The sequence below is a fragment of the Harmonia axyridis genome, chromosome X (genome assembly GCF_914767665.1).
Source record: "Harmonia axyridis chromosome X, icHarAxyr1.1, whole genome shotgun sequence".
Taxonomy (NCBI): domain Eukaryota; kingdom Metazoa; phylum Arthropoda; class Insecta; order Coleoptera; family Coccinellidae; genus Harmonia; species Harmonia axyridis.
This window is the reverse complement of record NC_059508.1, coordinates 15643537-15659784: the sequence shown is the minus strand read 5'-3', so window position 1 is coordinate 15659784 and position 16248 is coordinate 15643537. Positions and strand designations below refer to the sequence as shown.

At 34.3% G+C, this 16248-nt stretch overlaps 1 protein-coding gene and 1 long non-coding RNA gene across 14 annotated transcripts in view; both read left to right on the top strand.

Annotated features, from left to right (window-relative positions):
• The first annotated feature begins 161 nt into the window (after positions 1 to 161).
• LOC123686499 lies at positions 162 to 3826 on the top strand. Of its 4 annotated transcripts, none has more exons than XR_006748472.1 (6): positions 162 to 391; positions 543 to 807; positions 943 to 1339; positions 1395 to 1621; positions 2037 to 2860; positions 3125 to 3826. It is a non-coding gene; the product is annotated as an uncharacterized LOC123686499 (long non-coding RNA). The 4 variants fall into 4 exon arrangements; XR_006748473.1 differs by having other exon boundaries at positions 174 to 391; positions 2037 to 2699; positions 2759 to 3826; XR_006748474.1 differs by having other exon boundaries at positions 203 to 391; positions 2037 to 2163; positions 2759 to 3826.
• A 734-nt stretch (positions 3827 to 4560) lies between these two features.
• The window catches only part of LOC123686437 (trithorax group protein osa), a 73096-nt gene continuing 61408 nt past the window's right edge, over positions 4561 to 16248 (top strand). For 7 of the 10 annotated variants that reach the window (XM_045626574.1, XM_045626573.1, XM_045626571.1 and 4 more), the window contains exons 1-2: positions 4561 to 4710; positions 4953 to 5786. In XM_045626574.1, the coding sequence (XP_045482530.1) occupies positions 5070 to 5786 (717 nt within the window). In that variant the 5' untranslated portion in view covers positions 4561 to 4710; positions 4953 to 5069. Of the gene's footprint in view, positions 4711 to 4805; positions 5787 to 16248 lie in introns of those variants that run through there. The other 3 variants (XM_045626572.1, XM_045626567.1, XM_045626566.1) reach the window with 2 other exon arrangements.

The window sequence follows — 16248 nt, the reverse complement described above, 5'->3', positions numbered from 1 at the left end:
ATGTAAAATTTTATAAAGATCATTTTGTCAAAGAGAGTATTTATGTGCCTAGTTGATTCCCTTCTCTCCTTTTTTGATAGGCAAAATAATATCAAAATATTTGCCACAAATAAAAAAAATACCAAAACGACCTCTAGTGCAACTCTCCTGCAATGACGGCGTAGGCGAATCATAGACAATAATGTCAATAAAAATACAATAATTATTAAAAGGTTTAATCTATGACTATGGTTATTATCTATGAGGATAATGAAAAATTAACATTGCTTTTGTAGTATGCTCTTGTCTTTGTTAACAATTATTTAAACCACGATTGAGGTTTGTGCAAATTTGATATGAATTGGAGTTCTAGATTGTGAAGGACGTTTTTACTGCTTAAATTATTATGTCGGTATGTATATATCCTTCAATTACCTTTTTGTGTGCTGATTTGTCATATTTCATAAATTGACTTTCTGGGTTATGTACTAGCACAGACTACTAGTCTTTGCGAGTAGTCTGTGGTATTAGATAAACATTTTTAATTTGTTTTGCTTTTTTAGAAATGTCTCTCACTTGGTGTTGTCCAAATTGTCGAAGTAATTATGACAAAAATAGACCATATATTTCTGCAATCTCTTTTCCGTCGAACGACGTGCTGAAGAAGAAATGGATAAATGTAATTAAACACAATTTTACCCCAACAAAATATTCAAGGTTAACATCATGATGACAATTTATAAATCCTCTGTAATTGAAAAATTGAAGGTAGTACAATGTTTTAAACCACAAGTGGAGTCTTTCAGAAGTATCTACATTCTAAAGAAAGTAAGTGCTCATATTTTGTGGCCAACTTATTTTTGAAAATTATGAGTGGTCTTATTTCGTTTGAGTGCTTATGTAATCTTGGACATGTTTTTATTATTGTTGTGTTAAGTCTTAGTATATATTTAAAACTTTTAGGAGCTTCATCAAGCAAATTTCTGGACTGCCCAGATTACATTTCAAAGGATGAAATTTCCCAAGAAGACTTCAGCTTAAAAATGATGCATTACACCAAGCTATCAATGACAGAAGCCTTTGAATTATGAAATCTTGGTTTTTTTGGCTGTCTTAGTTTGAATATTCAAAAATGAAGATATTGCCCAATAGTCTTTGGTGCACAGAGCAAAATATATATAAAAATGTTGGAAACATTCAAACCAATTGTCAAATCCCTACATGCAAGCATCATTGTTTTCAAAAGGAGTAAAATTCAATCAATTAAATTTAAGTTCTAGAAAAAAGCAATACCTGAAAGAACTTTTTCAATACTGTCAACATGATTTCAAGAATTGGATCACTTCAGATTAAATCATAGGTAGTGAAATATATCTCATTTCAAGTTGGAAGTATTTATTTTTTATTTATTTTAGGAATCATTCCGTAGATGTGGTACCTATTCACCAAAGATGTTTCAGATGTAGTGAAACATATTTGCTTTTAACAGACCAAAAAAAAAAACACTTCTACCTTATACTAAAATCTGGAACACATGAATCATGAGTTGCTCATAACGGTGCACTGTAGGATCAAAAGAATTTACTAATGGGAAGATATCCTCATATGTTACCTTTGATTTCATTGTATAACTGAAATGAAGGTATTTTAACATTTCTTTCCTTCAATATTTATTTATTTCATTAATTTAACCCCAAATTCGCAACTATAGTATCTTTAGATTGTTACAGGAACGATTATTCGAAGTTTTAGGGTGTTTTCTAATTGTGATGTTAAATATCTTCTCAAATTTTATTAAAGAAAAGTCAGGAGCTCTGGGTTGAAAACATGCTTAATTTAAAATTATTTTTATCAATAAGAAAGATTCAACTATTGAATTTACTTTACATCTAAAAATGTAATGTCTGGTCAATAATAATATTAAATCATCATTTTCAAATTAACTTATGTTTTCAAAATGTTGAATACATTTGAAATAATTGATTTGCTTAAAAAATAACCTTGAATATTTATTTTTTTTGAAATAAACTATTATTGAATATTTTCTTGTTTTTCAGGTAACTTCTACAGAAAGATTATGAAGAATATTGGAAAATTTGTGGAATGAATGAATTACATCAGCGGATATGATAATATGTATAATGAGTCGATGTGCTTGAATAATTGACCAGCTCAGTTGGAAAAGTATTATTTCAGCATATTTTTTCAGTTGGAATGAATCACTTCGAGGAATTATTTAGAGTCATGCTAATAAAAATATGAGCAATTGGAAAGGATGTGGTCATCAAGTGCATTTCAAAAGCATATTTGCTGTTACTTTTTGGTTTCTCATTCTTCATAGCATGTTCAGACTTAACAATTTTTTAGGTTTATTACCATTGTTTTTATAGTTTTCAACTATTGAAATAAGAATAGTGTAATCATTTTCATAAGTAATGCAATTAATGGAAAATTTGAGTTGTCTCCTTCCAAGAAAAAATTTGCTTCCTAATTTTGAGCATAATTTTCAACATCAAGGCTTTCCTTTCCATTTTATTGTTTCATATTTTCCAAACATTCAACACATTCAAATGAAACTATGAAATTATTCAAAATTTGTTGTATATCTGAATTTTTTCAACTGTTATTATAATTTCACTGAAACTTCTTCATCCTCTTTGGCATTTGATGATTGAAAAGAAATAACCAGTTTGTTCAACACTGATAATATTCATTAATATGTAAAAATATTGGATTTCTCATAAGTGTCATCAGTATTATCTTTATTTTAACTTTTCAGGTCAATGGAATCTCATGGGACAAGAATGACAATTTTGTTTAAACAGAACTGGTTGTATTGAAGTTAAAAAAAGCAGCAAAAATTTCTTAACAATAACATCAAGTATGAATATTTTTATGACTCATTCCAAACCAATATTTCCGATTACTTAGAGATGTTGAATAAAATGAATTTGTTTTCAAAATTAAAGATTAATGAAAAATATGAGCATACTTATTTTTCAGAAGTATAGATTAAAATATTCAATAATTCAATAGATAAATTTATTCATTGTGAACTAAAATTCGCTTTGAGATTACATTATAAATTATCATACATCGATGTTTTTTGTGCAGCAAGATTTAAATGTTTAATTTTTTGTAATAGATTTGGCAACTGGTTTTGAGAAGTTGCTGATTATTAAATTATTTGATTGCTACCCATATAAATAATTTTCAAGATATGGTTTCGATTTTAAATCAAAGAAGAAGACTATCTGGTTCTCTAAAAACCAAATTGAAGAATCTGAACGATTAATGAGTACAGGGTTTTCTCAAATGATTTCAATATAATACATTAAAATGTTCTCTACTGATTTTCACTAATCCTGGCAACTATTCTTCATCAATTGTGTTTTATCAATTAAAGTTATTTGCAAATCCTTGATAAGTATTTCAAAACTATTTTTCAGACCACAAAACATTTTACAATCTTTTGTAAAGACACTGTATCCATTATAAGTATCATTTGAATTCTTCGTAATAATATAAATATATATTTTTAATTTATTGTTAATCATAAACAAAACAAAATGTTCTTCGTTATTTTTGTGGATTAGTAATTAATTTGAAATAATTAAACTGTGAATTATTGTTTAATATCTTCATAGTGCTTCCCATTTTTAATTTGGGTATTAGTTTGAAATGTGTACTTTTTATTTGTAAATATCATGGATCATTTGCGAAAGTGCATCCACATTTCATTGAATTGATTCCCAATGAGATTTATTCATGAACGTATTGCTGCATTTAACAATTTAAAGTTGTATCAATAAACTGATTTTCATTTAAATAAATATATGAAATTGAACTTGTTTTTTTATTTTTTCAATCCATCAATTGGAGTTCTCCATCTTATTTAATTAATTCAAATTTCAAAAATGGAAACCTTGTGGTCTAAAATGCCTTTTAAATTAGGTTTTTTTTTAATATGATATTGTAAGAAAAATGGTTTTTCTTGGAATTTCAACGTTGCGTATGATTTTTTTCTTCTCATCCTAATAGTAAAACTGAGAATAAATGCAATCAATATTTATCGAAAAAATTTCTCTACCAGTTAAAATTTGAATGAAAACATAAGATTGATTGAGTTATATATATTTAATTTTGTTTGCGGTTATTGATAATGTTGAAATACATTTAAATTCCACCACTGAAGCCTTAAATTCCTGATATTTGCTGAATAATTAGGAAATTCTAATGATTTTTCAATTTGATGGGAAGTGTGAATTTGAAGAATTCAATTTTATTTTTTTCGAAATAGACTGGTGATTCCAACCACGTGATTTTTATCAATAAAAGTTACCCAATTCCTTCATTCATGTACCTAGAGAACGAATATAATTTTTTACACAGTTCTGTAAATAAAGTAAAACAGTGAAATATATAATAATTAGATTTTACTCCAGTTTTATGAACTATTCAGTGGATTTTATGGCTAACGAATGATAAATGAAGAAATAGAGAATAATAATAATCGTATAATGGCGTCTGGTACTATTTCAAATTTGGCGCGCCTTCATTCGTTCCTGACAAATAAGCGCATTGACATGTCTACTCCGAAAAAGTAGCGCCACAGTGGCGTAAGCTGGAGACATGGAAAAGTAGTGCTGAAATTATTGTCGTATATTTTGTGATTGTTTTCTGATTATATGTGGAAAATATTGAAAATTTCACTGAAAATTCGTTTATAAGGTGAGTAAGATTGCATAAGCTAGTAAGGAGCCAGTATGAATGTTGAAAGTAGTACTCAAGATGGTGGCGTAGGAATTGGAATTCTATCCATAACCTCCATTCGTGTTATTGAAGTAGATACGAAATAAAGTTGTGTGTCAGATGTGCCCTATCATTTTGGATTATGCTTGATGTTTTGTGGCCGTTTATGTTGTATGGATATAAAGAGTGATAAAAGGAGTAATTTATTATGTATTTAACAGGACGCGGGTGCAAAATATGCTCTGAAAATGAAAGAAAGCATCCATCGATGAGTCTAACGGCGGGGTGTTGGCATTGGCAACCATCGGCCGTACTGGATCGCAGCCGTTTTTCTTAACATGGCTGCAACGCAGGCCGAAAAGCAGCAAAATGACGTGAATAGTGAAAAAGTGCAGCCGGATCAGCATATTAACGTGCGGAATTCCTTGTTGCAAAATGGGACCGATAAGAGTGGAGTTCGTGCGGGTGGCAGTGTGGTGATTCCGAAGACGAAGAATACCGGTGGAAAAAATCTCGCCATCGAAATGAGTCAATACCGACAGGACGGCAATAGTGGTGGATCGACTTCAATTCCGACGCATAATACGACTGTGGGGCCCGTACAAACGGGGGGGCCTTGTGTTAGTGATACCAGCGAGACGGAGTCGTCAGCCTCTGGGGCCCCGACGTCCGAATCTAGCCCATTTTCCGGGGAAGCTCCACCGTCTGGAGACGGTTACGGTTTCCCGTACTCAAGGGACGCAGTGCATAACAGTGGTGAAGGTTTACACGCGTTTGGACCACGACATTCGTTCGGGGGCCCGAAACAGCCGACACCGAACTTTTCGCAACCACCGCAGCCTCGGTTTGTGTCTGGACAAGCTATATCCCAACAAACGGGGCCGACCCCAACGCTCAATCAGTTGTTGCAAAGTTCGAATCCAATGCCTCACAGATACCAAAACAGCTACGACCAGCCTTACAACCAAGGATGGTCGCAGAAGCCGATGGGGCCCTACAGTGGGGCTCCGTCGTTAGCTCCTACCGCAACGCCAACATACAGGACACAAGGCACGGTGAGTCTCGTCTATAAGAATTCCCTTTTGATTGTTGTTTTTTTCCTTCCTGTATTTCACTAAGCTTGCTGGACCGCGAAAAATTTGATCTGTGCCGCAGTCTGACTAGCTCTCATCTTGAACTGTCGAGATTTGCACGTGTTTTTTGTTTATGTGTATTATTACATCTCACGACAAAAGTGCACCAAAACATGCAAGCTTGTCCTTGAACTTGCCTAAACATACGATTAAGACCGCCCACTTTGTTATTATGCAATCAGCTGACGTGTCACAAATCTGACGTCAAGCGTATCCTACATCCAGAATCTTCAAATTTTCCTTTGATGTCAACAAATTCATGCTACCTTCCCTTTTCATGTTTGAAATCCCATCTGATCCAATTAAATGTCATCCAATAGCGTTTTCTTAACGCCAAAGAATAAATGGTAGCTAATTCATCCTCTACGAGACAAATTTATATTCAACAACACGTTGTGGGAATTTTTGGAATCATGTTTACCAAGCTAGAACGTGCCTCACTGCGAATTTGTCAGATTCTGTTTTCTGACTGATTCCAAAGAGCTCTTACACGAAAGGTTGAACAACAAATGGAATTGAATGGAATTTCCGATAATCTTTAAGTAAATGCTTGTTTCAATTTAACTTCATATTGAACATTGCGGTTTATCTCATTATTCCCTTTTTTTCAACTTCTGACATTATAATATGTATATAGGAAAATGTTAGAAACAGCTGTTTTCAAGGTTGATCAGTTAACTGATTGAGTAATTATCGTAACTTATTGTTTGTTGTAGACAAAATAATCTATGACGTAACTGTACATAATATGTAATATCAATTCCAGCATGGTTTTGAACGTTGTCAAACAAAAATAGATTACCTACTTTTCTGTTTCAGTGTTAGAGAATTGGAACTTCTTAAAATAGATCATGTTCTAATATTGATAGATTTAAATTGAACCTTAATAAGTAATGTACTGACATATTGTGTTTGTAAAGATTGAAATATTGTTATTTTTATTAATGCATTGATAAGAGCTGAGAAAGAAGCTATAGGTATCATAAAAATAACATGTCAAATTCAAAATATATGGTATCGATTCCACTCAATAATATTTGCTGCACAAATGTTTGAAAAGGACTTATTGAGGTATGAACTAATAAAAGTTGTTCGTGGGTATTCTTACTTATTTCATGTTGTGAAGACCACAAAATTCATATGAATAAATTCTTAAATAGAATTGCTTTCAGATAATTGAAATAACCCGCATAACGAAAAGAGAAATGTCAATTTCAGCATTAGCATTAGAATAGTATATTCTTTAACAAGTTGCAGAATGGGCTACTATTCTTACACTAATTCGAACTCTTGAATGTTGGAATTGCCTTCTGCAATGAGTTGTAGACGATATTTTCTCTATTTCAGTTAAGATTTGTCAAATATTGTCAAAATTCAATGAAAAATTCTCAATTCATTCACATCCTAGTGACATTTGTATTGTATCTTGGCAGTTGGTGTGACTGTTACGAAAATTGACAGATTACGAAATATGAATTTGAATCGTACGTTTCGAATTTTAAAATAATTTATAATTACGCATTAAATTCGTGAATTATGTCTAAGAAAATCGATTTATCACCAACAAAATTAAGAGAAATTGCGAATAATATCGCAAATCATTTCACTAAACCCAAATTATATTATATTGACAATTGACGTGTGTTGAATTTTGAGAGGATTTGAAGTCAGTATGGACAACCACAAAACGAAAAATATAACTGAAAACAATGCGGTAATGAGTTCATTACAGCACTGTTTTTAGAACTGTAAAGAACACATTACGATACTGAAAATTAATTATTGTGAAATTTTTCACTTCTGTTAAAATAACTAGTTTTCCCACAATCTGGGATTATTCCAAAATTCACTGGAGTTACTTAAAATGTCGAATAGCTGATTATCATTATGATTTTCGTCATTTCCCAAATTATTCTATATTTTATGAACTACGAGGCTTCCTAGAAATCGAGTAATTCTGAAAACCTCACTTTCTGTAAAGAACGGAAGTGAAGTAATTTAGAATCGTTGCGTTGTAAAAATCGAGTAAACTCGGAAGTTCAGTTCATTGTGTCATTTGTTTGGAAGCAGGTGTTGTAATGGTTATTATTTTTGGATGAAAGGGCACCGCCAAACCGGTCTGTTACATTGATGCACCAGATGTACAGGTGTAGGATCAGTAGCCCATCTGTCTAATGATATTGTAATTCTTCGATTTATCATCATTCCGACCCAGGAACGAGAGTTTTATCTTTATTTTCTTACTAAGTGGTCACTCCATCGATACTTTATGGGGCTTTTCGCGCTCATATCAGTTTCCATTTGAAATTCAATCTTGTAATATTTATCATTTCCAATAATACCATTTCTTATATAATTGTTTCATATTCGACAACTCACTTGCTATTTGTGATGAATTTATGTTGAATAGTTTGTACATTTTATTTATTTCAATTGTGTATGATTCCTTCAACCATAATTTCTGTAGAATATCTGTTTGAATTCCAATAATTCAATAGAAGGGTTAATATTGTCTTATTGTTTTCATAACAAGAAAGACGCTGGATATATTCAAGGAATATTTCATTGGTATTCATAAGAGGTATCGTTTTCCTTCGAGTTGATTTATTATAAATGATATTGTATATCGAGCTCCTTCAAATTATCAATTCCAATCGCAGTTTTCACAATGGATATTGAATTTGGTGAATGGTACACTCAACGCCAATGATCAGCTATTAGTTGTCATAAAATGGTTTCTTTTCTGCTCATATTTGATTTAGTTTGTGAGACGCACTTGCACTTATTATATAATTCGTTTTGCGTTATTTCCAAATTTTATATATTTGATATCTGTGCTTGATTATGTTTTTATTTGATTTGGATACTGTGATTTGTGGTTCTTAAGCTATTTTGTAAGATATTGTAAGTATAATTTTGGAAATGAAAAATTAACTATTAGAAAATCTGATCTGATCTGGAACATTTGCTTCACATGTATACAATTTGTTAGTTTTTGTTACTTCCTGGTTATTCTAATAAATTGATTATCTTCCAGAATGTATACTTCTCTGGAAATATTAGTGGATAGAGAAAGTACAATTGGAAATAAAAAAATACTTATTTATGTGTGAAAAGTTCCAACTACATGCTTCGATTGTTATTTTCATAAATAAACCTATAAAATCCTTCAAAGATAAATCTTTTCCAACTTTTTCTGAAATATTTCTCAGCTTACTTTATGAAATATGTAGAATTCTCACATTGATTCAAAAAAACAAAAAGAAATCCAGAGATTTTTTCGGAAATTATGTATTTGCATGAAATTTGATACAAATTTCGGTAATCCATTAATTTTGGAGTCTACAGATCGAGAAATTGTTTCTGACAAGATTGATTTCTAGAAAACTCGATGACCTTATTTCGATGATACTTGTTATCAAAATCCCTAAATTAATTTCAATATTTTCTCATACAAGATGGAATATTTGTAGAGTAAACAAACGTGAAAGCAGAACTTGTTGTTTTTGTTCAGTTCCAATCAGAACTTGTTGTTTTTGTTCAGTTCCAATCAGAACTTATTGTTTTTGTTCAGTTCCAATCTTTGGAAATCATTTTAGGAGAAAATTTTAACCACTCCAGAAACTCTTGTTGATTGAATTTCGGAGTGTGTACAGAGTGTGCAAAGTTCGATGTTTTAGTTTTACATCTTTTAAAGCAGAGGAGATAGACAAAATCTGATACCCCATTCTCGTTTCTCTGAAATTAAAACATCATGCAGACACTTTTTTACGCAGAATCCAGTGGCGTGGTCGTCTTTTAAACAGGGTTTTCAATTACGAAATTATGGCCCAAAGTTGAAGTAGATCTCTTCGTTATTTCCGAATCCATTTTGAAATAGAAAATTTATAAAATATACCTAAATTCGAATTTTGTATAAGGTGTGTGAATAAGTCTTTCCCGTTTTTTTTTTCAAATTTCGAGCTTTTATTGTGAAAAAATGGTTACAAATGAATTATTGAAAGTATTGGCCATCGCTAGCTACAACTTTTCCCCATCTTTCTGGCAACATACGAATCCCGTTGCGAAAAAATTCGACCGTTTTGGCCTCTATCCAGTCATCCACCCATTTTTTGGCTTCCTCGTAGGAATGGAAGTGCTGGTCAGCCAGGCCATGCGTCATCGATCTGAAGAGATGGTAATCAGACGGAGCAATGTCTGGACTATACGGCGGGTGGGGTAGGACTTCCCATTTGAGCGTTTCTAAGTATGTTTTGACCGGCTGTGCAACATGTGGGCGAGCATTGTCATGTTGCAAAATATCTTTGTCGTGCCTGTCGGAGTATTGTGGCCGTTTTTCTCGCAGTGCGCGGCTCAAACGCATCAATTGTCGTCGATAGACCTCGCCTGTGATCCTTTCATTCGGTTTCAGAAGCTCATAGTAAACCACACCTAGCTGGTCCCACCATATACAGAGCATGAGCTTGGCGCCATGAATATTTGGCTTGGCCGTCGGGCAGTCCCCATGATTTTCTTCGCTTCTGATTATCGTAACGGATCCACTTTTCATCGCCAGTCACGATACGATGCAGAAAACCCTTTCTTTTATGTCGCTGAAGCAGCTGTTCGCAAGTGAAAAAACGCCGTTCGACGTCTCTCAGCTTCAGTTCGTACGGCACCCAATTTCCTTGCTTTTGGATCATTCCCATGGCTTTCAAACGCTTGGAAATGGTTGTTCGGTCAACTCCCAATGCTTCAGCAAGTTCTTCTTGCGTTTGACACGAATCTTCATCAAGCAAAGTCGCCAATTCTTGATCTTCAAAGATTTGCGGCCGCCCGGAACGCTCCTTGTCTTCCACGTAGAAATCGTCACTTTTGAAGCGTCGAAACCATCCGCGAACACTTGAATCATCGACACAACCTTCTCCATAAGCTTCCTGAAGCAACCGATGCGCCTCGGCAGCAGATTTCTTCAAATTGAACCAATAAAGTGAAACTTCCCGCAAATGACGTCGACTCGGCTCAAATTCCGACATTTTCACGATTTCAAAAATTTATGATGCGAAAAAATTTCAACTAATGTGTTAGTGTGGAATTGTTGACAGATGAATAAGCTTTGATTATGACATATGTAACCATTAAATACTCGCACAGTATTGGTGGCGCCATCTCTTACAAAAAACGGGAAAGACTTATTCACACACCTGATAGAAATTAGTAAGAAGCATAGAAATAATAAGATTGACGGAAGGACACTGCTCTTGTTATGGGAAGCTCAATTTTTCTGTGCTCATCAACAGTTGAAACCATAGAAATATTGAGACTCTTAGATAATAAAGTTTTTGACCATTTTTTATTATTTAAATTGATACAAACCATACGATGTTCTATATTTTTGAAATCAGGACAAATTAAGCTTTCGAAAAATGGCACAGAAATTAGTGTTCCCATTTGAAAAAACAAAACTTTGGTTCATAGCTTCGTAATTAAAAACCCTGTTATAAAGACGAGCATGCCATTGGATTCTACGTAAAAAGTGCCTGTATGATGTTTCATTTTCAGAGCTCCATCATCAGTATAAGCGGAGATGTAAATTGTTTTCGATATCGCCATTTTTCCAATTTTCGCTTATAACTCGAAAACAAAAGAAGTTGGCCAAAAATGAATACTATTCTTGTTAGTTGCTCAGAAAAAGAGAACCAGAATGGGGTATCAGATTTTGTCTATCTCCTCTGGATTAGAGATCTAAATAAAAAATATCTTCATCACGTAACCGGTGTGAATTTGGCAGACCGTTTCCAGCAGACTGTTTGACGGAAACACCCGAAGGCGGTGACCAGTGGCGTGCGGCAAAAAGACGATTTATTATGGAACTATTCACTAGATCGGATAGAAATTCAGGAAGTGGGTTTCGTATAGTATTCAGAGTATCCGTTGGAGGAAATATTGATTTTCTACAGATCTCGGGATATTTTAGCATCGTTTTTATTCAAAATTTCATCAGTCTAACTTGAAAAATTCATATCTACGGAAATACGCGTCGGAGCACAACCATATTTGGAATGTAGATAACTATTAGCGATGTGAATAAACTGTGGAAAGATGATTGACTTCCCTTGGGATCCAGGGGTAGTTTTTCCAACCCTTATATTTCGAAAATTCGTCACTCCGAAAGTACGCTTTGGAGCATAACCATATTTGGAATGTAGATTACTATTGGCGATGTGAATAAACTGTGAAAAAATGATTGACTTCCCTAGGGATCCAGGGGTAGTTTTTCCGACCCTTATATTCCGAAAATTCGTAACTTCGGAAATACGCGTCGGAGCACAACCATATTTGAAATGTAGATTACTATTGGCGATGTAAATAAACTGTGAAAAGATGATTGACTTCCCTAGGGATCCAGGGGTAGTTTTTACAACCCTTATATTTCGAAAATTCGTAACTTCGTAAATACGCGTCGGAGCATAACCATATTTGGAATGTAGATTACTATTAACGATGTGAATAAACTGTGAAAAAATGATTGACTTCCCTAGGGATCCAGGGGTAGTTTTTCCAACCCTTATATTTCGAAAATTCGTATCTCCGAAAGTACGCTTTGGAGCATAACCATATTTGGAATGTAGATTACTATTAACGATGTGAATAAACTGTGAAAAGATGATTGACTTCCCTAGGGATCCAGGGGTAGTTTTCCCAACCCTTATATTTCGAAAATTCGTAACTTCGGAAATCCGCGTCGGAGCACAACCATATTTGAAATGTAGATTACTATTGGCGATGTATATAAACTGTGAAAAGATGATTGACTTCCCTAGGGATCCAGGGGTAGTTTTTCCAACCCTTATATTTCGAAAATTCGTATCTCTGGAAGTACGCGTCGGAGCATAACCATATTTTGAATGTAGATTACTATTAACGATGTTAATAAACTGTGAAAAAATGATTGACTTCCCTAGGGATCCAGGGGTAGTTTTTCCAACACTCATATTTCGAAAATTCGTAACTTCGGAAATAAGCGTCGGAGCACAACCATATTTGGAATGTAGATTACTATTGGCGATGTAAATAATCTGTGAAAAGATGATTGACTTCTCTAGGGATCCAGGGGTAGTTTTCCCAACCCTTATATTTCGAAAATTCGTAACTTCGGAAATACGCGTCGGAGCACAACCATATTTGGAATGTAGATTACTATTGGCGATGTAAATAATCTGTGAAAAGATGATTGACTTCTCTAGGGATCCAGGGGTAGTTTTTCCAACCCTTATATTTCGAAAATTCGTATCTCCGAAAGTACGCGTCGGAGCATAACCATATTTGGAATGTAGATTACTATTGGCGATGTGAATAAACTGTGAAAAAATGATTGACTTCCCTAGGGATCCAGGGGTAGTTTTCCCAACCCTTAAATTTCGAAAATTCGTATCTCCGAAAGTACGCTTTGGAGCATAACCATATTTGGAATGTAGATTACTATTAACGATGTGAATAAACTGTAAAAAAATGATTGACTTCCCTAGGGATCCAGGGGTAGTTTTCCCAACCCTCAAATTTCGAAAATTCGTATCTCCGAAAGTACGCTTTGGAGCATAACCATATTTGGAATGTAGATTACTATTAACGATGTGAATAAACTGTGAAAAGATGATTGACTTCCCTAGGGATCCAGGGGTAGTTTTCCCAACCCTTATATTTCGAAAATTCGTAACTTCGGAAATCCGCGTCGGAGCACAACCATATTTGAAATGTAGATTACTATTGGCGATGTAAATAAACTGTGAAAAGATGATTGACTTCCCTAGGGATCCAGGGGTAGTTTTTCCAACCCTTATATTTCGAAAATTCGTATCTCTGGAAGTACGCGTCGGAGCATAACCATATTTTGAATGTAGATTACTATTAACGATGTTAATAAACTGTGAAAAAATGATTGACTTCCCTAGGGATCCAGGGGTAGTGTTCCCAACCCTTAAATTTCGAAAATTCGTATCTCCGAAAGTACGCTTTGGAGCATAACCATATTTGGAATGTAGATTACTATTAACGATGTGAATAAACTGTGAAAAAATGATTGACTTCCCTAGGGATCCAGGGGTAGTTTTCCCAACCCTTAAATTTCGAAAATTCGTATCTCCGAAAGTACGCTTTGGAGCATAACCATATTTGGAATGTAGATAACTATTAGCGATGTGAATAAACTGTGGAAAGATGATTGACTTCCCTTGGGATCCAGGGGTAGTTTTTCCAACCCTTATATTTCGAAAATTCGTAACTCCGAAAGTACGCTTTGGAGCATAACCATATTTGGAATGTAGATTACTATTGGCGATGTGAATAAACTGTGAAAAAATGATTGACTTCCCTAGGGATCCAGGGGTAGTTTTTCCGACCCTTATATTCCGAAAATTCGTAACTTCGGAAATACGCGTCGGAGCACAACCATATTTGAAATGTAGATTACTATTGGCGATGTAAATAAACTGTGAAAAGATGATTGACTTCCCTAGGGATCCAGGGGTAGTTTTTACAACCCTTATATTTCGAAAATTCGTAACTTCGTAAATACGCGTCGGAGCATAACCATATTTGGAATGTAGATTACTATTAACGATGTGAATAAACTGTGAAAAAATGATTGACTTCCCTAGGGATCCAGGGGTAGTTTTTCCAACCCTTATATTTCGAAAATTCGTATCTCCGAAAGTACGCTTTGGAGCATAACCATATTTGGAATGTAGATTACTATTAACGATGTGAATAAACTGTGAAAAGATGATTGACTTCCCTAGGGATCCAGGGGTAGTTTTCCCAACCCTTATATTTCGAAAATTCGTAACTTCGGAAATCCGCGTCGGAGCACAACCATATTTGAAATGTAGATTACTATTGGCGATGTATATAAACTGTGAAAAGATGATTGACTTCCCTAGGGATCCAGGGGTAGTTTTTCCAACCCTTATATTTCGAAAATTCGTATCTCTGGAAGTACGCGTCGGAGCATAACCATATTTTGAATGTAGATTACTATTAACGATGTTAATGAACTGTGAAAAAATGATTGACTTCCCTAGGGATCCAGGGGTAGTTTTTCCAACACTCATATTTCGAAAATTCGTAACTTCGGAAATAAGCGTCGGAGCACAACCATATTTGGAATGTAGATTACTATTAACGATGTAAATAAACTGTGAAAAAATGATTGACTTCCCTAGGGATCCAGGGGTAGTTTTTACAACCCTTATATTTCGAAAATTCGTAACTTCGTAAATACGCGTCGGAGCATAACCATATTTGGAATGTAGATTACTATTGGCGATGTGAATAAACTGTGAAAAAATGATTGACTTCCCTAGGGATCCAGGGGTAGTTTTTCCAACCCTTATATTCCGAAAATTCGTAACTTCGGAAATACGCGTCGGAGCATAACCATATTTGAAATGTAGATTACTATTAACGATGTGAATAAACTGTGAAAAAATGATTGACTTCCCTAGGGATCCAGGGGTAGTTTTTACAACCCTTATATTTCGAAAATTCGTAACTTCGGAAATCCGCGTCGGAGCACAACCATATTTGAAATGTAGATTACTATTGGCGATGTAAATAAACTGTGAAAAGATGATTGACTTCCCTAGGGATCCAGGGGTAGTTTTTCCAACCCTTATATTTCGAAAATTCGTATCTCCGAAAGTACGCGTCGGAGCATAACCATATTTGGAATGTAGATTACTATTGGCGATGTGAATAAACTGTGAAAAAATGATTGACTTCCCTAGGGATCCAGGGGTAGTTTTCCCAACCCTTAAATTTCGAAAATTCGTATCTCCGAAAGTACGCTTTGGAGCATAACCATATTTGGAATGTAGATTACTATTAACGATGTGAATAAACTGTGAAAAAATGATTGACTTCCCTAGGGATCCAGGGGTAGTTTTCCCAACCCTTAAATTTCGAAAATTCGTATCTCCGAAAGTACGCTTTGGAGCATAACCATATTTGGAATGTAGATTACTATTAACGATGTGAATAAACTGTGAAAAGATGATTGACTTCCCTAGGGATCCAGGGGTAGTTTTCCCAACCCTTATATTTCGAAAATTCGTAACTTCGGAAATCCGCGTCGGAGCACAACCATATTTGAAATGTAGATTACTATTGGCGATGTAAATAAACTGTGAAAAGATGATTGACTTCCCTAGGGATCCAGGGGTAGTTTTTCCAACCCTTATATTTCGAAAATTCGTATCTCTGGAAGTACGCGTCGGAGCATAACCATATTTTGAATGTAGATTACTATTAACGATGTTAATAAACTGTGAAAAAATGATTGACTTCCCTAGGGATCCAGGGGTAGTTTTTCCAACCCTCATATTTCGAAAATTCGTAACTTCGGAAA